Source organism: Centropristis striata, chromosome 2 (genome assembly GCF_030273125.1).
Source record: "Centropristis striata isolate RG_2023a ecotype Rhode Island chromosome 2, C.striata_1.0, whole genome shotgun sequence".
NCBI classification, from domain to species: domain Eukaryota; kingdom Metazoa; phylum Chordata; class Actinopteri; order Perciformes; family Serranidae; genus Centropristis; species Centropristis striata.
The window spans coordinates 27,675,577-27,694,504 of record NC_081518.1 but is presented as its reverse complement, the minus strand read 5'-3'; the positions used below and the strand labels follow the sequence as shown (position 1 = coordinate 27,694,504).

General features: G+C 38.5%; 1 protein-coding gene across 1 annotated transcript; it reads right to left on the bottom strand.

The window, feature by feature from the left end:
• Positions 1-1,620: 1,620 nt before the first annotated feature.
• Positions 1,621-16,966, bottom strand: kif7 (kinesin family member 7). The gene is made up of 20 exons (XM_059345746.1): positions 16,905-16,966; positions 14,496-14,963; positions 14,111-14,308; positions 13,148-13,547; positions 12,710-13,057; positions 11,528-11,720; positions 11,289-11,441; positions 10,882-11,040; positions 10,292-10,437; positions 9,650-9,759; positions 9,293-9,448; positions 8,228-8,433; positions 7,854-8,051; positions 6,730-6,855; positions 6,368-6,544; positions 6,071-6,286; positions 5,030-5,236; positions 4,698-4,896; positions 3,804-3,965; positions 1,621-2,340 (listed from the first exon to the last, which is right to left on the bottom strand). Exons 2-20 carry the CDS (start codon positions 14,827-14,829, stop codon positions 1,946-1,948), a joined length of 4,083 nt encoding a protein of 1,360 aa, XP_059201729.1. The 5' UTR covers positions 14,830-14,963; positions 16,905-16,966; the 3' UTR covers positions 1,621-1,945.
• Positions 16,967-18,928: the final 1,962 nt, after the last annotated feature.

Genomic DNA, 18,928 nt, shown 5'->3' with positions numbered 1-18,928 from the left:
TACACTGTCCAACTCATTATCTCTAAAATTCTCAGGCCATGACCCTTTTCCTGCTGCATTAGGGACGCTTGTTCCCTCATGGTTCATATTTAAATTTAGATTTAAAACTAATTTATTTTCACTATACTACAAGTGTCTTTAGTTCTGCAGGTTTGGCGGGATTGAATGCATCTACACAGTACAGGTAAGTGTAACTCAGAACATTCAGATTTACTGCAGTAAGCTACATATCACTTGTGGTTTTTCTTTTAAGATGAACACAAAGTAGTTAGGACAAAAATCTCTAAAGACACACATGACTTGTTCTTCCACCAAGCTGCCTTCCCCACCTCCAGCTCACAAGGACTGTTGGGGAGCTAAAAAGATGTAAAGAACTGATACTGGATTTATTGCTAGACCATTATTAGATTTATATACTGCAAAATAGTTCAGTGTGATTCATTTCTCCGTCTAGGGTACACATTATGCTCAATTCCATGAATTTATTGCTCACTTCTTTGAATCTCAAAGCCAGCATTGAGACTTGAATGTCTTCTTAATCTGGTTTGGTTTTAAAGGGGCAAATATCTGACAGGGAATCCAAGAAAACTATTGCAGTACAGAAATATGACAGACTCATGTGAAACACTGAGGACGTGGCGCCCTCTGCTGCTCAGATGGTGTCCACACCGCTGCAGCACAGCCTTGATATTCTCTGTACTTCACTGTGGGGAGAAGACCAGATGGTTAAAGAAAAATTCTGCCTTGTCCTGCCTGATTTGTCTTCCACTTGTATGTAACAGGAATGACATATTGACCTTCAATACAGCAAAATAAGGGCTCTATGTAAATGCAGATCAGAGAGCTTTGTCTTATTCATTTTTGGGTATAAACATCTGCAAAAATTCAGTTGGGCGGCTATAATCAATATTTTTATAACACAAATATATGAAATGACAATGAAAAACTATGTGTCTTCGTGGAAAGTATCTCTGGTAGTGATGAACCTAAAGAGAATAATCTGCTGCCCCCAAGTGGTGAAGACAAGTTGTGCAGGTTCAAAGCTGTTATATTGATTGTGATAAATTCATAGGATGAATAAAATACAGGTTTAGGGTCATATCTTCATGAAATTATATTTATAAATTAGAGGTGTGATAGTCACTGTAACTGACTCATTTCATGAATAAAATGGATTGGGTTTTTTGCAACTATTTCAAATACTAAGCTTAACACTAGAGCTACTTTAATAGTCATTTATTATCTTTTAATATTATTTGTTTCACTGCTTAACTGTATTTTACTTTTTGGGTGTAGTCTTGAATTGTGTTTTATAATGATAATTATTCATATATTTTTATCTGTTTAACTTTTTATTGTTTTAGTTTATTCTTTTTTTATTTAAACTGTTTTTACATCTTGGTACAGGTTGCTGTTTCTGGTGTTCACTCACTGTAAATTGATTAGATTTGAGACAGCTTCCTTAGATCTTGTTTTTAATTATTATTTAATGCTGTTTTTATTAAAACTATTAATTATGAAGTCTATTCAAAAGGGTTACAGCTCAAATAGCATATATTGTTTCCCCATTTTGTGAAAACAAACTGGAGCTTCATGAAAACAACACGCGAGAGATAAGTGGAAGAGGCAAAAACATTTTAATATAAAATACTGTCAAAAGACTACATGATTAGAGAGTATCATTCTGTAATGATGCAAATGATTCACCTCTTGTCAGCAAGACCACATACCTGACAATTACTGTATGACATGGAAACATAAACTTTAGTGAAAGTGCTTCATATAAAAGTCAGTGGGTGTTCTTGTTTATTTAAAAAAAAAAACTTTATATACAAGTACAAAAAAAATATATAAAAACTAAAGACAGGTAATGCAACAAAATATTTAGGAAACCACAGAACAAAAATCTATGTGAACGGTTTTAAGTAGCACAATGAAATTATTTTCAGACAGGATTCTTCCGCACATCTATCAATGCATTGTTGGAAGTCAGTGGTCCGATGTTGAGGCTGGAGCGGCGGGACTCTCTGCGAGACTTCACCACAGGCAGGGACGTGGGCCCGCCCCAGGACCCCATACCAGTCTGAACTACCCGGTTAACAGGAAGGTCCCCACCTGCTTGGAGCCACAACTCCTCCATGGCCGCAGGTTCCTCTGTGGGGAGAGAAGAGCGCCTCCATGTGGATGGGAGAGGGGTGTTCACCAGCTCACGCATTTCCTCTCTGGACCTGGAAGGTTTGTCAGACTGTACCGTCCCCCTGGACCCTGGGCTGTCTTCAGGGCCACGGGTTAGCTTCTCCATGCTGCCGACTCCTGCTGCTTTACCATCAGATGCCACAACTAAAACACGACAGTTTAGAAGGACAATTTGAGTTGCCGGAAAACATTATTCTCAACAGTGAGAGATTAGCCAACAGACTTGAGTGCTATTTCTCAGAGCTTACTGAATATCAAAATAAACATGAGGGCTGGGTATAGTTTAAAAAGTTATGATACCAGTACAGATACCAGTTCCCTTAAACCTCTGAACCCTAACAAACTGTTTCAGGGCAATTTTTGCTCTTTTTACATTTTACTTTCTGCGGCCTTGTATGTTTTGTATATATGTATTGTATTGTAGCTCTATGGAATCAGCACAGTCATGGCTAGAAGTGTTAACAACTCAAAAATGTATTTTGTGCAGACTAACACAGTTATAATGACAAAAATCATAAAGAGAAAAAGGAACGCAAGTTGAATTCCTTATATATATATATATATATATTTTTTTTTTTTTTTTTTTTTTTTTTTTACATTTTACTCTTGTGCAGAACAACACCGTTATAATGAGATAAATCATTAAAAAAAACCAAGTTGAATTTCTCTGATAATTTTTAAAAAAACTGGAATAAACTGGAATTTATACATTAAACACTTTTCCAAGTGCCCACAAGTGTCATGAAAATAGGAAAAAGAAGTGGCTCTCCACATGCAATACATATTGAACTATTTGCATTTTTATAACATCTCCTCGCCTGTCCACTCCTCTCAGCTCTGTGTAAACAGCCTGCAATGATTTTGACTGAAATATCAAAATTTTAAGCTTTGTTTTGTTTACTTTTTCTAACAGAAACTTTCGTAACCCATGATCCGTTCAAGGACTGTCGGAAAGTTCAAATTCTAACGATGACTGCTTTTACAGTTTCTTTCTACGACAAATTGTGTATTTTTGGCGATCTTGATTTCCTGAACAAATAACATTTAGGGGAGCTAAAAACTTAGGAAATAACCACACTGTGATATTTTGGAAAAAATGCCGGAAAGGAGAAATGTAAATGTTGCTGCAGTTAAACTTCTGTGATCATTTGTGTTATATCTTCAACAACAACAAAAAAATGTTTCCATCTTCTCAAGTTTTCTGGTTTCTGTTGTCTTCTTTTTCATCATAAACATAATAACTTTGAACTTAATTAATTGGACAAACAAGACCTCTGAAGATGTAACTTTGGGAAATTAGGATGGTAATTAAAAAAACAAGACTTTTCTGCCATTTTAGACCAAATGACTAATAGATAAATCTATTGACAGCACCAAGGCAATGGAGACACAGGAGCTGCTGAAAAATCTATGTAGGGACCTGAGAGACAAATTATTTCAGAAAGTGGATTTGCCTGAATATATGTGGTGTGAAAAGGTATTTGCAGGAAGCAAAGGTTTAATAACATGGATATCGGAAGACATCTTGCCTCAAGCTGTAAATACAATCATTATACTAATCATAAATATTCAAAGCAACGAACACTTTGATCTAATAATACTTCTACCTGTAGCGTGCTCCTTCGGCTGGCTGACTGAACCAAACAGCTCCCTCAGTTTGTTGCCAAGTTCCAGATTTGCTGCCTTGTAGTGGTTCAGCTCCATGCTGAGGTTATGGATCCATCCTTCATACTGCCGCTGCCTTCCTGCCAGGCCCTCGTCCATTTGCTCTGTTGGAACGGGAAGACAGACATATGGGGGTATACTGTAAATACACTAGCAACTTTACAAGATTATTATGAAAATAATATAATATTATAGAAGAAATTGTAACAAAAGTAATAACTCCACTTGACATTACCTTCACGTTATTCCAATTTATATTCTACCTCCAAACCCTAAATATATCCAGCGTGGACCAAAGAGTGAGGAATTGATAATAGAATAATTTAAACGGTGCAGGTACATAAACACATGCATGCAATCTGTTTTTATTCCTTCATCCATTATCCTTAAACGCTTATCCGCATATTTGACCGAAATCTTCTATTACAATCTAGGAAATTTCTCAATATAATATAATATATATCACAATATATAATTCAATAATTCAATCAATAAGTTTATATGAAAGAACCACATGGTAAAGCCTACATTTGTACCCTCTAAACTTCATGTTAGACAGTGCAAAAGTATATCTAGTTTTCTTTCATCATCCAAATGACATAAATATTGCTGCAACACAGTTCAGCCACTGATTTCACACCGCAATATGAACTATTTAGAAAAATATATTCAATCATTCATTCAACTCTCTGAACTATCCGGCTGACACATAGTCAGACAACCATTCACACTCTTATTCACTCCTATGGCCAATTTAGAGTCAACAACTAAACCTAAGCTGCATGTCATCTTTGCTTAGTGAGAGATAATTTGTATTAAGTCCATGTGATCTGCACCTCGGCACTGCTGCAGTAGAAGCTGCACACTCCTCTCGTGTTCCTTCTGCTGCTGTGTGAGCCGACGATCTGTGTCGAGTTGTGTGCGATCGAGGGCGTTCTCCAACCACTGCACCAGCTTCTGCTGCTCATCCAGCTGCATTTCCAGCTCAGCCAGGGCGAGCTGCAGCTTACGCTCCTCCTCACGCAGAGACACCACCTACAGGAACATCAAAACTCTTCAGCGTACATATAAGAAAGAGTTTTTTTCCCTTCAAGGTCACAGCCGCTCAGCAACAAGTTGTCATGACAGGTGATAAAAAGGAAAATCTGTCGTTGAGTGTCACACAGACCTTGTCAAAGTACTTGCACAGCAGAGCTCTGGTCTCAGAGGCAGACAGGTAACTGAGCTTGGCCATGAGGTTCATCTCCCACTGGGAGAGCATACTGGCAGAAGCCCTCAGCTGTCTCTGTCTCTGAGTGATCGCCTCATTCTTGTACTCAATCGCTGCATCCAGAGCTTCAATCGCCTCGTCCAGCTGGAAGAGTGTTCGCTCCTCCTGCAGAGGGAACAGATGGACTTTATGGCAATTTGAACTAGAGATGGCCGTTTGGAAGAAACCTGCCAACTTGATTATCTGTAACGTTAACGATCAATTATTCGATTAATCGCTGCATGCATACATGGGAAAGATAAAAGATATATATACACAGGATTATAGACGCTCTTATTTTGAAAGGACAAAAACAGACTTGATCCTGTCGATCATAAAACTAACTCAAGTGAGATTAAACTGTAAAGAAAAAGTCAAGGAGTCCAATGTTTTATGTTTTAGCCCCCGAAGAGGCATGAGGTTAGTTTTCACAGTGATCTTCATCGTTAAATGTGTTTTGTGTTTAAATAAGTTTTGAATCAAATTAAACCTAGTAATTCATGCTAGCAAGGTTTGATACAGTAAGCTAGGTTTGCTCAAATTAATACTCTTGTATTTCTCAGACTTTTATAATTGTTATTGCAAATTTCAATTTGCAAACTGTAGCTTTATCCAACTTAATTCGCAGCTCATTGCCTTATCGGCTTATTCGGGTTCGAATTCGGCTCAGAGCCCTTTCCCGCATGTCTTCCCCTCTGTCTCCCCTTTCACTCTATATATCTCTACTGTCAAAAAATATCTTAAAAAAAAAAAAAAAAAAAAAAACACAGATCGGTTAAAAATTCCACGTGATCGACTAAATTTATAACGACCATTAATCAATCATCCATTAATTATTCCCATCCCGAATTTGAACACAAACATTCAGTCACAGCTTCATTTTCTCTTACTACTAAACATGTTCAGCTGTCAGAGCTATGAGAACACAAAACCATCCTGTGTTCTTCAGTGAGTTCTGACCTCAGGTGAGAGCAGGCTGCCCTGCCGCAGCTTGTCATCCAGCTCCACTCTTTGTTTCAGCAGCGAGTCCTTCTCTTGACGCAGGTTGGAGATCTCTTGTCGAATCTGTTGTGAGTCTTGAGCACTGCTGCTGCGAAGAAGACCGTTCCTCTCGCTCAACTCTCGCTCAAGTGACTCAATGCGGCCCGTAAGAGTCACCAGGTCTTTACTCAGGGCCTGGAGGGAAGACGAATAAAAATGTTCAGCATTTGCCAGTTTGCTGTGACACTGAACGGAGCAGTTTGTCGTCGTTAATACCTGACTGGAGCGGAGCCTCTTGGTCTCCAGTCCGCTGCGTTCCTGAAGCAGGGCTTCTTTCTTTGCCAGGATTTGCTCTCGTTTTGTGAGCTCTCCTTCCAGACCTTCCAGTTCTCTCCTCTGGTCCAGTACCCGCTCCATTTCCTCATCCAGCCAGCGTTTTTGCTCCTCAATCTTCTGCTCACGGAGAGTGAAGACAAAAAAGCCCATATGTCATGCAGAAATAGAGAACAGACACACAAACTGAGGCTGCATGGGAGCGACAACCCCACTAGTAGAACTTCATCTACCAAAAATTCAAAAAGGTAGTTTGTTTTCTATGAATTCAAAGTTAGAATAGATATAGTCTCCTTGTAATTCACCTGTTGTTCTTCCAGTGAGATGACAGAGCCGTTACTGCCGCTGCGCCTCTGCCTCTGGAAGGCAGCGACTTCCTCCGTCTTTATTCTCAGGATCTTTTGCTGCTGCTCGTTCTTTATCTCAAGCTCCTATAGAAGTGATGCAGGGGTGGAAGAAAGGAGGATACAAGCAAAAGTAAGAGTAGTGTACAACAAAACCATCAATGCCTTAAAGAAATTAATCAGCGTATCGGCCCAAGGATACGATTTTATCCCGATACTTGAGTCCCGATACAATATTATTGCGATTTTAAGCATTTTGTGATATGGTGAGTATTGTGATACAATATATTGAGATAAAACTGTTGAACTGCATTTTGTGTTAACAAAATTAAATTCAATCAAGAATTATTTTGTCAAATAAGAGAAAATTCTCTGACTGACCAACAAAGTATTCGTGCCTATCTTCTAGTTTCAAATGATACCAGTATGAAATAAAAGACGAAAATACTGACAGCCCACCGGAACACTAAATATCAATAATTGGCGGCCATGAATCGATATAATGTTGCCACGCAAAATATTGCGATACTATGTTGTATCGATTTTCCCCCCACCTCTAGTGGTAACATTACACGTTTTTAAAAGAGAATACAAGTCAAAGTGACTCCTGCAGCCACAGAGGTAGGTTCATCAGGACGGCTGGGAATCTAGAATGCTTCCCATTGAGAATCCAAATGGTTTGCTCCATCTTATTGTGTGCACGGGTGAAATCATCTTTCCACGCAACTTGAGCTTAATTTCAGGAATGCCATGTATTTGACACTCTAAGTATAACGGTCACTGCTTAGCAACAGAACAGCAGGTCTGTTGAAGAGGGTAAATATCCAGTTATAATAACATTAACATCACAAAGCTACAGTGTGTTCAGACTCAGAAAATACAATAGTTACAACAACACCTGTGCAGGCCTACTTTATTTCATACAGAAAGCTGATGAGGAATCAATAAGGAAATCAATAAAGAAATCGTACCAGGCAGCAGAATCATAAAGCTTCACAGTGAAGTAAGTGACACCATTTATTTTTACTTACTACCATAAACTTGTATATTACTACCCTGTAGTTGAAAATACTGGTCTGAGGTACCTTGACTCTGTGAGTTCTTCTCTGCATCTCGCTCTCCAGTCGACGTTTCTGCTGACTTTCCTGGCGCAGCCGCCTCTGTAGCTGCTCCTGCTGCTGCCTCATGCTCTGAACGCTTCGCTCCAGCTCCAACACTCGACGTTCACTTTGAGCGGGAAGGTTGGCGAGACGAGCAGTGTCCCTCTGACGCTGACTCAGGACCTTATACGAAAACATACACATTTTCCTTTTCGAGAGGACAGTATTTTTTTGTGAATTGCATACTAGCGTAAGGGTTTAAAATCTTAATCCTTTCGAATGCCACAAAAATCAGCATCACTAAACCTCTCGTTGTCTGTGTGGAATTAGGCATAAATACAGAGGAGTGACAGCCAAACCTGAACTTTGCTCTGAGCAGCAGCTATCTTCCTGCGACACTCCTGTGCTCTGGTTTTATCCGTCGCGCTGATCTCTCTCTCTTGCCTCTCCAGATCCTGCAACTGCCGTTGGGCCTCCTGCAGCTCCTGTCGAGCCTGCAGAGCTTCACTCTCCAGAGCCGAGATCTTATGGCTGTACTGCCTGTTCAGGGCCTGAGCATCCTTACCTAAAATAAAAAAAAAACGATCAGTAGCCCCTTTCAAAGTGCAGTTCTGCAAATGTCCCGCTATACTGCCAGAAAGATCTGTGCCGGCTATTTGCCTTAGGGAGTTCATAGTGATCCCGTGAAGGCGTGATATTCATGCCCTTTTATGGTGCAGTCCAGCGTCGCGAAACAAGGTGGGAGGACAGTGGGAGGAGACGATAGTCAGAGCAGCAGTGCTGCGCAGTAGCACAGTGCTAATAGGCTATACAGTTCGCTCTGTAGCAGTACAGTTTATATGTGCTGCAGCAGCTTGTAGCAGTTAGCGACCTCCGTTTGTTTGCAACAAGCACCGGACACTGTGCACAGTTAGCGAAGACGGTTTGTTTACAATAAGCGGCGTACACTGTGCACAGTTAGCGATGCCGGTTTGTTTACAATAAGTGGCGTACACTGTGCACAGTTAGCGATGTCGGTTTGTTTACAATAAGCAGCGTACACTGTGCACAGTTAGCGACGGCGGCTGCAGTTGTTGTGCATGCTGCTGATTTGATGACTGTCGGACCAATTTGGAGGTGTGTGTTAGACGTCACGTGCAACATCAAATATTCCGTCTTGCTGGAATGGCCCGTTCATAGTCACACGCTTCCAACAGTCCCACCAATTTTCCAACTCTGTGACTACCTCTGGAGGCAGAAAATTGGTGGGGTCACTTGATCCCGGCATCCTGCTTCGGGCGTGTTCATAGTGCAGGCGAGACGTTATAGAGCCGTAAATGTCCCGGCATGAAACGGCACTATGAAAGGGGCTAATGTATAAAAATCTATTTCAATTTATCTAAGTTTCTCTTTGGTAAACATGCAGCTAAGGAAGGATGTTTTACCCGTTTTGACCAGCTCCTTGATGAGTTCTTCCTTCATACGGATGGTGACCGACAGCTCTCTGATCTTTTGCTGTGCTTGAAGAAGTCCCAACTCTGAAACGCCTTCAAAACTTCTCAGACTTTCACGCACAGACGTCTCCCCTGTGCTGGTGTTGGCTACAAAGAGATTTGAGAGAATACACAGGAGGTTAGCGGGGGGTATCATGAGGGAGGGGATAGAGGAGGATTTCATTAGCAGGTATACAAACAGTTTTGTATAAATAAAAATCCAGTGTATCCTTTTATTTGAACTTGCTTTCTCAATTAGTCCTCTTAAATCTATTTCTAACACCTGAGGTTGTTAGAAATAGCACTTACATGCTTTTCTTGCTAAACAGTGGTGCTGGTCTGGAAATGGGAGCCCTCTCCCAACACTTGCTAGGCCTCCTGACAGCATGTCCTTCTTGGTCCAGGTGTGGTTCACCAGCCTGACAGAATCATCAAACATTTGACACGTAATTTGAAGATATGTGCTCAGTCTTTCATGGGTGCATTAGGGCTGTCAATCCATTGAAATATTTAATCATGAAAAATCTCATTATTGTCCATAGTTACTTGTGAATTAATCACATATTTTTTATTTGTTCAAAACGTTAATTAAAAGAAGTTCTCCAAGTATTAAATATTCTAAATCAGCATGAGATATCCATTTTATTAAGGCTCAATTTATTTATTTTTACTTTTTATTTATTTAAGACAAAGTACAATGACAGTACATATAAGACATCACATGGTGGAGATGCTTGATAACGATAATACATGTTTATGCTTATGTTTCTTTCATAATGCTATTTAACATTAGACTAATAAATACGTAGTATATGTAAATTAGTATACACATATAAAAACACTAATAAAGACAAAAAAACAGAATAAGATAAGGTAATAACAATGAACTGAAGTAAGGCTCAATTTAAATACTGTTAACTGCGCGCTATGATTTCTATAAACACAACATACCTGCGTCTCTCCTGGTTCAGGTTTGAATGGCTGCCCTCTTCCTCTGTGTCCAGCATTTCTGCTCCTCCTGCCATATCCTGCTCATCATAGAGACTATCATCCTGATCACCACTAGGGCCATTACCGAAACTGCTCTCTGAACTGATCTGTAACCCCAATAGCACATATAAACCACAGATGTACAACAAACATGTACGCTGCAATTTATTCTGGCAAATTGTGAAAAATGAATTTGAATCTGTCTATTTATTTTTTTCTATTTCTTTGTCAGTGTGTAGGCCTTATATATAGGATAGTACTTTGGTGCAACTTTAGTATGTTTTCAACCCATTGATGAGCTTGCACCTCCATTTCTTACCACTTTTATTCCTTTTTTTATTCTTAATTTGAATTCAGCTTTTTACAGTATAATTTAAACAAAAATTTGACTATAGGTTGTTTGGTTTTTAAAGAGGGAAATAAATAAATCTACAATAAAAGACATGCAGACATGCATCATACCTATACATATATACTACGGGTGTTTCGGCACAATATAAACTTTCCAAAACGTTTAAATCCACACGATCCAGGCTCTGCTTGTTGGATACCTGTCTGTATGTTCCTCCATTCTGACCGTGTTGCAGGGAGCCCATTGGGGCGGTGTGTGGCCGCGGCCTCATGTTAAAGCCCAGGCCCATTAGTCCTGGAGCAGACAGCAGACACTGCAGCTCCACTATTAAGTCCTGTTGCTCCTGCAGCTTATCACTCTGAGACAGAAGGAGAGCAATAAAAAATAAGAAACATATCAGCTAAAGCAACAAACATAAAGCGGAAAAAACTGTTTATTATAATGGTGACACAGCTTGAGTGCGAATCATCACCCTGCCCTCCACATTACTGCAGGTCAACTTGGTTGACATTTGCTGTGACCACACACATTAAATATAAATGAATGCCATGATTAAACTGTGAAAACAGCACTCATGATAAAAAACAATGTTTTGCTGCATCTCACCTGCTGCTTATATTGTTCCATCGCGTCCTCCAGAGCTGCTAAAAAGTCTGTGTTCTCGCTCTCCAGCCGCTGGATCTGTGCTTGAAGCAGGACATTACTTTCCTCTTTCTCTCCATGCTCGTGGCTCCACCTCTCCTCAGCAGCCTCTGGATCCTGGATAGTTATAAACATTTATAAACACATCGGTGCAGGATACGTAAAGCTCTAATATTGTCCGTGGGAGTGTGAAAGAGACCAACCTGGTTCCTCACAGAAGGCCTTCCTCTCCTTAACGCAACACTGTCTTCAGTGGAACTGTTCTCAATGCCGCTGTCTGGTCCCGAGGCAGTCGTCAGTCCGCTCCGCTCCTCCTCCACCGAGCACAGCCACTCCTTCACTCTCAGACTCTGTTCTGCAGTCAGACCCCCTTCACTCTGCAGCTCCCGCAGCAACCTGGGAGATATGAATAATAGTACATTTGAAGGAAGGAAGCAGTAGTAATTCTTAAACCAAAATATATGAAAAGTAATCAAAATACACATCTTGCAGTCAGAGTGAGAGATCTGAGAGAAACACCACTGAATGAGCCTGACACAGATGATACCACCTATAGTTTTATGCCAACAATGGCTTAATGTGCCAATAATGGCTTTTATGTATTTCCACAACAGACGCTTCAGAACAATCAAAGCCAAAAAAAGACTAAAAAGCAGTTTCTACCCCAGAGCTGTTACTGCACAAAACACTGCACAATTACACACCTGAAAACACTTGAAATACATCATACCTGTCTGTGCAATATTTATATTATTTTATAACTACCTTAAATTATTTTTGTTTAAATTTTGTTTTGTTTTTATGTAGAAATTGCATTATTTTTGAGAGCTTCTACTTCAATTTCGTTGTACTTGTGCAATGACAATAAAGAAATTCTGATTCTAATTTAGTAGTCGTTTTTAATGAAAGTAGAGTTGTATACACACAGATGTGAACTGCTGTATTTAAGATTTATGTGATGTGGGATTTTTGAAAGAGGGATGCCTGGAGTGGATTAGTGCTGCAGCAATTAGTTGACTAATTAATTAATTGATTGACAGAAAAATAATCCTACTATTTCAAATATTGATTAATTATTAACTGTTTTATCATGCACAAATGGTAGAAAAAGCTGTTTTAAGTCTTTAAACTATCAAGATCTCCTGTTTTTCTTTGTTCCATATCATATTAAACTGAGTATCTTGACCTGACCTTGGACTTTGAAAAAAAAAAAGAAGCTAGGATGGATATTTGTCAGTTTTTTGACATGTCATAGACCAAACACTAATCCCAGAAAATAATGGCAGATTAATCAACAATGAAAATAATTGTTAGCTGCAGCCCTAGACTGAAAGCCATAAAATAAAACAATGATGGCGGTAAGTAAATATCCCTTTTTGTTTCACCTGTAAGCCGTGTCTGTGCAGGTCCTGTAGTGGGCGCTCTGGGCTTGCATTCTGCTGATCTCTCCCTCTCCAAGCCGAGGTCTCCTGTTTGGATCAGCGTGAGAAATGATGCGAGTTTCTGAGCGCTGGCGGTTTTCAAGGGCCCTGCGAAGGGCCTTAATTTGCTGCTCCAGCCCCTCCACCCGATCCGGCTCACGCTTGCAGTTGACTGTCGCCTTGTTCTGAATGTTTCGGGCCCTTGTGGCGTAGTTTAGCGTATTCAGGCTCTCATCAAAGTCTGAGGAGGATGGGCTGATGCAGGCAATCATCAACGTTTTTGAATTTCCTCCCAGTGAGTCTTTAAGGATCCTAGGTGAAACAAGGATAATATGGTTACACAAAAAAGACATTTAACACCAATTTTTGTTAGATTAGTATGCGAAAGTATCAAAGATGTACCTTGTGATTTTAGAATCTCTGTATGGTATGTGAGAGCCTTTCCTCTTGGGGTCCCCGAGGGCCCCAATAACATTTCCCAGAGCCAGAAGGCCACTGTTAATCTGGATACTTTCTTTCAGTCTCTCTCCAGTGTTCCCTGTCTTTAATATGCGCTCTGACCCCGCGAGGTCAACAAAGTGGAACTTTGACGACAACATTTGTGGACCAGAGTTCGTAGCAGTCCCATAAAGGCGAGAGCTTCCCCGACGCTGGTCCATATACAGAGTAAAGATGGTGTGTGACCGGCTGGAGTTTGGATTCATCTGGGTTGCACCGGTGTGCCTGGCTGTGTTTCCTGACTCCAGTAAACTCAACACCTCATCAAGACCCTCCACTTCGCACTCCTTGACGCCACACAAAACTATACAGACAAAAACATAAAATGCAGATTAGTACACAGGATAAGATAAGATAGATAGATAAGATATTACTTTATTTATCCTGCAGTAGGGAATTTTAGTTGTCACAGCAGCTCAAGATACAGACACATAGAGATAGAAAACAGGAAGAAAGAACAAAGAATATAAAAAATAAGACATATGCATACATTTCTGCTATTTGGCATTCATTATTATATTTTTTTTGTGTGTTTGCTTGTTTTTTCCTAAAAGTACTTTGCATTTTACAGATATTGCACATTGGAGAAAATATATATTAGCATGTTAAATCGGTTAAATAAGTTGTTGCATGTAGTAGTTTGAAAATCAATGAATAAATATATTTAAATAAATGCAGGGATATACACAGCTTAGTATAAGTGGTATATGATATAATATAGAAAAAAAATACAGAAGGCATAATATGGGCCTAATGTGGTCGGATGTAAACAGAGATAAACCACTTAAGTAAAATGCTGCACAACACTTCTGATTTCAACCACAAAGACAAGCTAAAAGACAAATTTGGCTGCAGAATATTCCATACCAATGTTGCCTTTATCCTCCCGGATGTGAATGTCTTTGCTGGCTGTCTCCACCTCCAGTAAATCCTTGAACTCTTCTTTGTAGACCTCCAAGTAGGAGACACGGACAGAGAAGTCTGTGAGGTCATTTTCATCCAGCAGCTTGAAGACATCTGCAACAGCTCTGGGAATGATACCCTGCTCCTCATCTCTAAAGGAACCTAAAAACACAATCAAAACATGCAGAATTAAATGCAACTGCAATACAGTGTGCATATTGTTTGACAAGTCTGTACTTCCTAACTGGACTTGTTTTTTTTCGAATCATCTTATGCAAAATAATTTAGCCTTGCACTTTAATACATCAACAGGAGTGGACAATGGACTAAAGACAAAACAAAAACTTACAAATATTAGCTTCTCCAATGGTGTGAGTCTTGCCTGAACCCGTCTGTCCATAGGCAAAGACTGTAGCGTTGAATCCTTGAAAGAAGGCATCTATGAGCGGCTGAACAGACAAACTATAAACCTCCTCTTGGCAGCAAGTTTCTTCAAACAGGTAGTCACAAAGAAAGTGTCTGTCGTGGCCCAGCGTAACGCGGCACAGCTCTGAGTCCACGGTGATACAGCTCTCGTGGCAGTGAAGTAGCTCTTTAGGCAGCAGGGGACGCACTCGAACAGCGACTTGCACTGCAGAATAATCTCCTCTGCCTCCTTGGCCACCGGGCACTTTGGGAGACATTTCTGCTGCACAGCTGGAGCTCTTCTGTGTTCCTCTGCTATGTGTGGATCATCTCCAGGCCACTAGAGGGGATAGAGATCATCTGTCACCCCAAAGGTTATTCAGCATCTCATGTCGTCTGGCTGAAGGATCTACTATGGCGATAAGTGAGGCTGTTATTGATTACATGGTAATGAAATTAACTGACACACAGCATATTTGTCATATTGTACATGTAGTCATTGTTTTGCAAGTCGCAAATAAATTTCATGTCTACGCACTTGAGTCCAAAGCCCTAATCAGGACAGACAAGTCTCAACTTTGAGTCCTAAACAAGCCATAATCTTTAAGCACGCTTCATCAAATGTTATTATTTTAACATAGTAATAATATATATGATTTACAAATATCACAAAAACTTTTTAAATTAGTGTAAATATTTACTGAAATAGCTTCATAAAAATCATAAAAACAAGTAGGCTAGTGCTGACATTGCACTTTCAAATAAAGCATGTCTTGGAGTAGAAAAAAGAAAACTTGTTTTATTTGTGAGCTTTTAAAATTCTTGCTCCTACTCATCTTTAAATTCAGTAGGCATGTAAAAAAAACATACAATACATTAGATCAGGGATGGGCAACTTAAATGCTGGAGGGGGCCACAATTTTTCATCAACACCACCACAGGGCCAGGTATAGGACCGTGCACTTAACCAGATATGATGAAACTGCAATTTTAAATATGTTAACAATGCAGTAACTTAACATATTTCATGGCATGCTCAAATGCATGTAGAACAGTATAAATAGGAATACAAAAGGTTTGAAGCAAATAAAAAATAACCACTTACTGTGATTTCTTTTTTTTTTTCAGTGCAAGAACAGCAGACCAACTTAAATGCAAGAAGTAATTTTGTGCATTTTTACACTGCACGTATAGGATTTCATGCTCAAATGCATGTAGTTGTACTGAGGGCCACTTCAAGTGAGGGTGCGGGCCGTATGTGGCCCACGGGCCTCCAGTTGCCCATCCCTACATTAGATTCAAAAAGGTACCAAAAAAGTACAGTAAAAAATAACACTTCCATCACTGGAAATGTAAATAGACACTAAACAATATAAAATAAAAAGTGGGAAAAGTGACCAAGTTTAAAGTCACCAGTTGAGCAAGTTTACACTTTATAAGCATTTTTGCAGCCATATTTAGATCGAAAGCAAGTTTTCTGTGTGTTTCTTTTTTTTCCTGACAACAAAAATACATGTGTACATATGCTTAAAGGATATACACAGTATAGTACAAAACAGATATATAATATAGAAATTATACACATGAAATGTATATAAGATATGCTGTATAGCAAATACGTGAAAGTAGAAAGTGTGCTATTGAGTATGATGATAACTTAATAATAGTATAAAAACTTAAACACAGCCTAGTACTAACTTAAACGTGCTTTGGTGCGCTTAATAAATGAAACATCAAAGTTAAGGTTAACGAGGTCACTATAAATGTATTTAGTACCCTATTAAGGGGCGTTATGATTAAAAATGTAACTGTAGTTAGTTGTTAATCGTTCCTTATTTATAAAGTAACGTAACGTAAGACAACATAACTACAGCTAGATCAAACTCACGAAGTTGCAGAAATTACTGGTGTTATTCTTTAGGAAAGCAGGTAAGCTTTGATTAAAAGTCTTTCGCCATCTTTATTTAAAGCATTTTAAAACACCATGAAAAGTAAACTTGTTTTTACCATGTTAGCAAGGTGAAGTTAGCTCACCGAGCCACTGTTCAACAAGTAAACACGTTATTAACCCTCATCAATCAGAAACACACGTTTGTGGGCTTTTTCCTAAAGATTTTAAAACAACAAGCTTTCTTAAATCTCACACGCTCGTTTCTGTTGTTACCAAGATAACTTCAGCTAAGCTAAAGTTAGCAAGTTAGCCAACAGTCCGAACAACAACATGAAGACATGAGGAGGATGAGGCTGATATCAGCTTATAGAAGAGTCTCTGAGGTACCGGGACAGAGATGGCTACAGGGAAAACAGCAAACACTGACTGGGTAAGTTCTGGCTAAAAGTTAAGTCTACTTACTTTAATGTGGCAGAAGTTACACCATGGATCAGGATAAGGCTGGAAGTTGAGGGGCAGGCAGCAGCAGGAGGAGGAGGAGGAGCCCGAAAGTTTGGGCTGAAATCTGGGTGTGGTCTGTGGAGAGCATCATGGCTGAGGGGCTCACTGCAGAGAGGGACACTAGAATAAATGAATGTCGTCACCCTGTTAAAATAATCGCCTAACTAATTTTTCAAGTTTTGCGGGAAACACCAAAAACTTCACCAAACTGTAACATATGACATTTATTGATCATTTCACTCAAAAATGATGTAACAAAGGATGGCTATTGGCATAGTAATATATTTAAGATAATGGCCTATGTCAAGTGTGAATGAAATGTGACTTAGGCAATTTTTTGAACATGCCTTTGTGACTGAAGCAAGATATGGTAACACTTTATTTTGAAGGTGTCACACAAGCCTGTCAGAAACATGACATGACAAGTATCATGAGCATTAATGTTACTTCAAAGTGTCATTAATGTTCATGACACATCCCATGTCATGTTTATGACACGCTCATGTCACTCTTATGTACACACCTTCAAAATAAAGTGTTACCATATCTTGCTTAAGTCACAAAGGCATGTTCAAAAAAATTGCCTAAGTCACACATTTTTTCACACTTGAGAGAGGCCATCATCTTAAATGGGTAAAATCACATGATCTGATCAACTGAGGATGTAGGCGATTTTACCATAGGTGGTCGGCCTCATGAGGAGATGATTTAGGCCAAAAAAAACAAAACAATTTTGACAAAAAATGACTTTTTAGGCGATTATTTTAACAGTGTGACGATATTATCTATGCAACCTCATTATACTGTTAGCTATGTTTTATATTCGTAAATGCAAGGTTCTAAAAACCCAACCTGCTTTTTGTGCCTTCAAAAAAGAATTAGAACTGTACTTTAAAACGCAGTCTAATTCCTGCAACCAAAAAGCTATAAATAAACTGTAATTCTTTGCTCCAAATTCAACATATTTACTAAGTCTGTTTGAGTATAATTATAAATGCATATATATATATATATATATATATATATATATATATATATATATATATATATACATATATATATATACATATATATATATATATATATATATATATATATATATATATATATATATATACTATTATTTACTATTGTTTATTTTTTTACTGATTTTTTTACATTCTTTTTCAATCTTGGCTGAACCACCATAAAGCCCTGGCACTGCATATTTTTGTAACTGTTTAAAATGTCTGACTTGTTCTATGTGTTTTGTATTGTTTGTATAATATAATCTTCATGTATAAAGATGACCTTATTCGATGAACTATATACTGTGTAAAACAAAACATAAAATCAACATTGAGGGGAAACATTATTACTTATTTTGAATACAAAGAAAAGAAACCATGTATTGTTGTCAACCTCTATATTTTATGAGAGAAATTTCACATTCATAAATTTAAATTTCAAGATTCATCACCATCATTTAAGTCTCTTAAGTTAATTATATCATAAAAAATATATATCTATAATGCATATCCATGAAGATATTTTCAACCAATTACCTGTCACAACAGTTATAACCAAAACTTTCATTTTATATTTAAGATTACAAAGTCTGTCACACCAAAGTTTTATTTTTGCTTTTCTGTTTCCTTTTCTTTCTTTTTTCCCCCCTTTGACCCTTATTTTACTATCATATGTAACTATGCTGGTACTATGTTACTATAGTACAATGTGAACTGGTATGACTGACTGAATTCTTTGTTTGTATTGCAACTTTCAATAAAGATAGGGAAAAAAAGAGGGACACTATAATGTAACACGATACTGCTAATTTTTATATCATGGAAATTTACAAGCCAACTTATGTGCATAGAGTCATGATGTGCTGGAGTAAAGCCAAAACCATGAAAAGCTTTTCATTCTCCTAATAGGGTTTCACTGTGCTGTAGTAAGCGATTATTTGAGATGCATTTGTTACTGCTTATCAACAGATTTTTGAT